Source organism: Lacerta agilis, chromosome 7 (assembly GCF_009819535.1).
Source record: "Lacerta agilis isolate rLacAgi1 chromosome 7, rLacAgi1.pri, whole genome shotgun sequence".
Lineage (NCBI taxonomy): Eukaryota > Metazoa > Chordata > Lepidosauria > Squamata > Lacertidae > Lacerta > Lacerta agilis.
In genome coordinates, this window is record NC_046318.1 from 7,603,260 (window position 1) to 7,609,829 (window position 6,570).

The window sequence follows — 6,570 nt, forward strand, 5'->3', positions numbered from 1 at the left end:
GAAAGCTCATACCAAGAACAAACTTAGTTGGTCTCTAAGGTGCTACTGGACGGATTTTTTTTATAATTCTTAGTAACCTTGAAACTAAAGTGCATCTATTGAAACATTTGTCATCCTTTGCTAAAGTGGAGAGAAAAACGGGGAGAGCTACTCCACTGGAGCAAATCACCCCCTTCTTTTATTATAAAATGTGTGACCAGCCACCCCATGTGCAGCCCTATTAAGAATATTTTTCATCTGTAAGCCGCCTTGGGTGCCTTTCAAGGAAAAAGGCAGAGTATAAATAAATATATACAAGTAATATTTATCAATTATAAATATTTATAATCCCGAGAATCAATTGGACGCTTCATTTATGATGGACGTATATATTTTTATTCATGACTTTTAGACACCGCTTGATTGCGGGGGGGGCCGATAACAACCTCGAAGCGGTATATAAAAAAAAGAACACGAAGAGCACACAAAAATGGCTTCTCTGGCTCACAGCATGGGAAAAATCAGATTAGCATCTCGTCTAGCCAATAGCGGCGGCCGCGGTATTCAGCAGGAGGCGGGGCAATATATTAACCCGCCCCTCACTATGAAAAGCCTGAGGCAGTGGAATGGAGGGGTAGAATATCTGCTCGCGCATGCGCCCCCCTCTCTCGCTCGTGGGGGCGGAGCCTAAGCCGGAGAGTCGGCTGAATCCTCTCGGAGCGTCCTGTCTCACCGGGAGGAGGGGAAAGGAAGGAGAGAAGGAGCGCGGCTCGACCCGGAAGCGGAAGTGGTCGTCGATGGCGGCTCCCTTGGCAACGGGCGCCGCGAGGGAACTTTGAGGAGGAAGAGGGGGGGTCGTCCGTCCATCGCCGGAGCGCAGACTGCCAGGCCCGAAGGGATGGCGGAGAAGTTCGACTCCCTGGAGGAGCACCTGGAGAAGTTCGTGGAGAACATCCGGCAGCTGGGCATCATCGTCAGCGACTTCCAGCCCAGCAGCCAGGCGGGCCTCAACCAGAAGCTGTGAGTGACCCTCCTCCCACGCAGGGCGCCCCCCCCCTTCTCAGCCCCCTCCTCTCTCTGCGCCCCCAGAGCTACTTGCTCCAAAGGTTTGGGGCCGGCAAGAGCAGTATTGTGGGGAGGGGCTGTTTCCTTGTGCGCCATTATACCCTAGTGGGTTAACCGACTGTCGCTTTATTTGATTACAGGTGGGTAGCCGTGTTGGTCTGCCATAGTCGAAACAAAATAGAAAATTCTTTCCAGTAGCACCTTAGAGACCAACTGAGTTTGTTCTTGGTATGAGCTTTCGTGTCCATGCACACTTCTTCAGATACTATCTGAAGAAGTGTGCATGCACACGAAAGCTCATACCAAGAATAAGCTTTATTTGATGTCAGGTTGTCGATTTTAAGTCATTTTCATGTATCGATTGCGGTTTGCTCGTGTCAGATTGCCAAATGATGTGTGGTCTTGTATATTTCCCCCCCTCTACACTTTGCCCTGCATGCGGTCATATAGAAAAGTGAAGAACGTAATATGGTTAAGATTCCCTGTTTGTGGGATGCTCTTTCCCCAGGGAGGCTCGCCAGGTGCCGTTGTTGCGTATCCTCAGGTCCCAGGTGAAAATTTACCTTTTAACCCAAGCCTTTGGCTTCTTAATCTATGTATTTTTATTATTACGTTTATATCCCACTTTTCCTTCCAGGTAAAGGAGGTCAGGGTGTCCAGCACAGTTCGCTTCCCTCCCCCATTTATTCTCACAACAACCCTGTGAGGTAGGTTAGGCTGAGAGACTGCAACTGGCCCAACAAGCTTCATGGACAAGTGGAGATTTGAACCCTAGTCTCCCGAGTCCTCGTTTAACACTCAGACAACTACATCACACTGCCATGGTGGCCTTTTAGAGCGGGTGGAATGTTTTTCAATGTATTCATTCCCCCACTCCATTGGTCTTAATGTATCTATTGGGTTTTGTTTGTTTGTAAGTCACTTTGGGTGGCCTTGGGCAAGATAATGCAACGTCATTCTGTTTGTGTAGAATCCTTTTGACATCGGTTTGGAGAGAGTATGCATGGGTATGTATTCCTGGATTTTGCTCCTACAGGAAGTAGCGAAGGCCACTATCTTGGATGGCATGGTTTCAAAAGAGGATTAGACAGAATAATGTAGGAGAAAGAAATGTTCGGTTTCCACTGTTGGAGACTGTGTGCCCCTGAATACCAGTTCTTGGGAGCTACAAATGTGAAATTACACACACATTCTGCTTGTCAGCTTCCAATAGGTATCTGGTTGGCCATTATGAGAGTAGGATGCTGGACTACATGGGCTATTGGCCTGATCCTGCAGACTCTTCTTGCATTCTTACTCCTGAAATTGTCTTTAATTAGACAGCTGGTAGTTAGAAGTCTATAAAAATGGAGGTTCCATTGCTGGTCATTGCTAATAGATGAAAGGTCCGTATACATATTCTTTTGAAAAACCACCTCCTCTATGGATTTCGAGGAGGAAGGGATTGAGATCTGCCAGTATTTGGTTTTCTAGTGGTTCTTTTTATTTTTGTGAATGCTCTTTTTGTGTCTTTTAAAAATTACTTCTAGGAATACAGACTAGTGCAAATTGTTGTGACTATTGCTCTTAGTAGTTCTGGGAATGAATAAACTTATGTTTCCTTCTCCTAGGAATTTTATGGTTACAGGGTTGCAAGATGTTGACAAGTGCCGGCAGCAGCTTCATGATATTAGTGTGCCTTTGGAAGTCTTTGAGTAAGTGTTTAACTTCACATGGTTACAGGCAATACTTATATCTCCAAAGCCTATTGGTACCCTTCCTGGGAAAAGTATCTCGGTCTTCTTCATCTTAATGATTTTGATGAGCAGGGCTAGAAAGCAAACTTCTGTACTCTATAGAGTGGTACCACACTCTCTTCTGGTACTAAACTCTCTTCTGGTCTTTAAGAAGCATCTTGCAGAATATTATTTCACACCTTTTCTCAGTTTTTCTCCCCTCAGGTATATTTCTGGGAATAGTTTGGCTTTCAGCATCTGTTTAAAAGACAGTTCTTGTATGTTGATGCTAACTGAGCTAGGTGAACTCGTCATAGTGCTTCTTAAAGTAGTCTGTATACAGCTAGATGTTCAGTATTGATGTAAAAATGTCAGCAACATGTTCTTAAGTTGTATATCTAATACATAATCTAGTGTGTCTTGTTTTAGAAAGTTGTGAATAGATGATCTATATGTCTGTTTTACACTGTATGGAAACCTATCAAACCTGACATACGATTTATTTCCTCAGATATATAGATCAAGGCCGTAATCCCCAACTTTATACTAAAGAGTGTTTGGAAAGGGCTCTTGCTAAAAATGAACAGGTGAAGGGCAAAATTGACACCATGAAGGTAAGATAAAGGTGTTTCCTCAAATAACACGTATTCACTAATAGATAAACAGCCTCATTAAGATGAAACACAAAATATATAGCAAAGGTATTGGATTTGATAGGCTTTGCCTAAATATTGGCAGTCTTCACTGATTATATCTGAAGGATCAAATTCTGTAACAAGAATTCAAAGTGTATTTAGAAATTAGTAATGGTCTGCAAATTGCAACTGATTGATAGTACCTGGAGTTTTCTCAATCTGAGAGTGTTTCTAGATCCAGTTTTGTCATTTGAGGTTAACTGGTCTTGGCTTGGACCATCTGAAGTAACTGCAGCAGCTGTGACCTTTGCTGGACAAGGATCCTCTCTGCCACCCCTACCTATACTCCGGTAATCTTCTGGATTGCATTGATATAATGCAAGGTTCCCTTTTGAAAACGATTCAGAGCTGCAGTTCAAAGTATAGCCCCCAGCCAATAACTGGGGCCAGTCAGTTGGGCAGTTTGTGCTCCCCCAGGTAGCCCTGACATCTGAAGGAGGGCAAGTGATAACTAGAAATAGGATCTCCTTAGCTGTGGCATGTTGCTTATGAAGTGTAGTTATGCGCTGCTAGGGAGGCTTCCTTGGTCCTACTTTGTCTTTTTGTTACTAGGCAATTTTAAAAAAATATGCTAAGTCTTTAATCTTTGGTTCATTATTTTAATCTTGCTGTTAACTTGATTTTTATTTTATAAGCCACTCTGGTGGGGTGTGTGACAGTGCAGTGTAGTATATCAGTCTGAATAAGCTTTCCAAAGACTAAGTTAAAATATTAATTCGGCACTAGATGAAATGAATCGTGTGACTTGTTTTTATTGTATTTATTTCTTAAATTTGTATAGTGCCCTACATTTGTATATCTCAGGGCAGTTCACAACATAAACATACAAGATGAAAACACAAAATTCATAATAAAACCAAGAACAAAACTAAACCAGTAGTCCCCCTCCCCACCTCCTCGCAAAACAATTTTAAAAGGGTACCAGATGTTAATCAGCCAAATGGCTTGTTGAAGAGGAACATTTTCACCTGGCTCCTAGAGGTGTATAATGTAGGCACCAACCTTCCATTTGCCTTAGGGATCTTTGGACATTTCCCTTCCAGAAGGCGCTCACTGGGCTACAGTGGCAAACTGCTTTGGAAACTGAATGGAGTTCTCAAAGGACTTTGTTAACCTCCTTGGGTGCAAGCTGAAACCTTCTGTTTACAAGAAGTTATAAGCACCACTGTGTGGGTACAGAGTGGGGTGGGGGCTTCATGTACGTACATTCACCAGGTGTGTAGAGTGCATTCGTGCCTGAGATACTATAAAGTAGGTCAGTAGTAGCTTGATCAAGTCTTTACTTACTTTCTGTCAAATAAAACTACTAGCACATGGTGGTCTGGGTTGTTGGACAGGTACTGCTGCGAATACTATCTCCCTCCTACCCCCAGCACTAATAAAAGGCCCAGTTTCCCTGCTTGACACTTTTTCCTTTTCTTTTTAGAAATTCAAAAGCCTATTGATTCACGAGCTGACTAAAGTCTTCCCAGAGGACATGGCCAAGTACAAAGCTATTCGGGGTGAAGATTCATCTCCTTAATTACATCCTGTATTGTACTGCGTTCTTCTCCAGACACCACTGATAGGTTATTGTGGCAATATTTGACAAAACCAGTGGAATGAAAGTGCTGTATCCACAGAAGCATTGATTAAATGTTTTGTTTCTTGGGAAAGATGCAAGCTGATTCTCCCGTACAGCATCTGAAGACATTCAGGTTTCGAAGGACTTCAGTAAGAAGCCAACAACTGTGAAACAGTCTTTAGGGGGACTTCCGGCTCATATGTGAACTGAAGCCTGTCAACATTGCTTTTTGTAAGATCCCATTTTGAATTACTTGGCATATATCTTTCTTATATAAAGTGGGGTCAGGCAGCTATATGTCTGCTGTTGAAGCACTGCCACCTACCAAATGGAGAAGCAGAATAGTCGCTGTAATCTCTCTTCCTGGGTAATTAATAGGTTTGTCCATACTTTTTCATTATACCTTGGTCTGCAGGAAGAGTAGAATGATTATGTGATGCTATATGAAAGAATAAACAAGAACATTTGCAGTATTGTGCATGTACAATTGATATGTTCTTTATAACCTGCTTTATAACCTGCTCAGTTTTAACGCAGAAACCAAGCTTCTGATATTGAATTAGTTTGCAGTCTTGCTGGATTAAATGTGTATAGTAAAGTCATTTATTGTCCCCCACCTCCAAACTTCTATACGGTCTCTTGGGCTTTTTGCACGGTAGATGAGAAATGTCAATCTACATTTTAATCATCAAAGGTATTTGCATGCTGTACCTTGTGGGTGGCATCTAATTCATATCCATCTGCTGCTGGAAGGCATCATCAGTCAGTGTAATGGAGGAGGTAGTTTGCGGGGGTTGGTGGAGGGATACACCCATACTAAGATATGGCAGCTATAAACTAGCTCATACTTGCATGAACTGTAGCAGTCAGTGCTCATTTACATAGCTATCAAATGTCTAATCTAATGAAGGTGGGGGAGGGATAGATGCTTGACAATCTATGCTTTGGATAAAGTGCCTGGTTTTGGTGGAGGCGGTTTATACCATTCATACAAACAATTTTTTACTAGTTCATATGTCCAGTTGTTCAAGACCTCAGAGAGAAAGGTGGAGCTTCACTGCGTGATCATCTATAGGCAATCCTCACACAATGTTGGTAACCAGGTAAGCACTCTTAAATAGTGGAAATAAGCTCTTCATCTATATCAGGGGTGGCCAACTCCCAAGAGACTGCGATCTACTCTCATTGTTAAAAGCTGGCAGTGATCTACCCCCTTTTGGGGGCTTCAGGTCAAAGTTGTTCAGCTTTTTTTAGGGAAGAGGAAGGCCCATTTTTTAGGGGTTCAGGTCTAAATTGTGTTGTGTAGCTTTTTTTAGGGAGGAGGAAAGCCAGTGATCTACCAGTAGATCACGATCTACCTGTTGGACGTGCCCGATCTATATGATTCATCAGTTATAATAGAGGGTCTGAAGCAAAGCGCAGGTATGATTAACTTTGAATCATAGAGTTGGAAGAGACCACAAGGGCCATCCAACTTGAAGTATTGTCTTGCTGTTTGTCATATTGCTCTGTGAAAATAGTTCTGGGGCTGTTCACATTATCTGCATTTGTA

The 6,570-nt window shown here is 42.6% G+C and overlaps 1 protein-coding gene across 1 annotated transcript; it reads left to right on the forward strand.

The window, feature by feature from the left end:
- Positions 1-825: 825 nt before the first annotated feature.
- On the forward strand, positions 826-5,494 carry MED10 (mediator complex subunit 10). The gene is made up of 4 exons (XM_033154310.1): positions 826-999; positions 2,655-2,738; positions 3,271-3,373; positions 4,881-5,494. Exons 1-4 carry the CDS (start codon positions 878-880, stop codon positions 4,974-4,976), a joined length of 405 nt encoding a protein of 134 aa, XP_033010201.1. The 5' UTR covers positions 826-877; the 3' UTR covers positions 4,977-5,494.
- Positions 5,495-6,570: the final 1,076 nt, after the last annotated feature.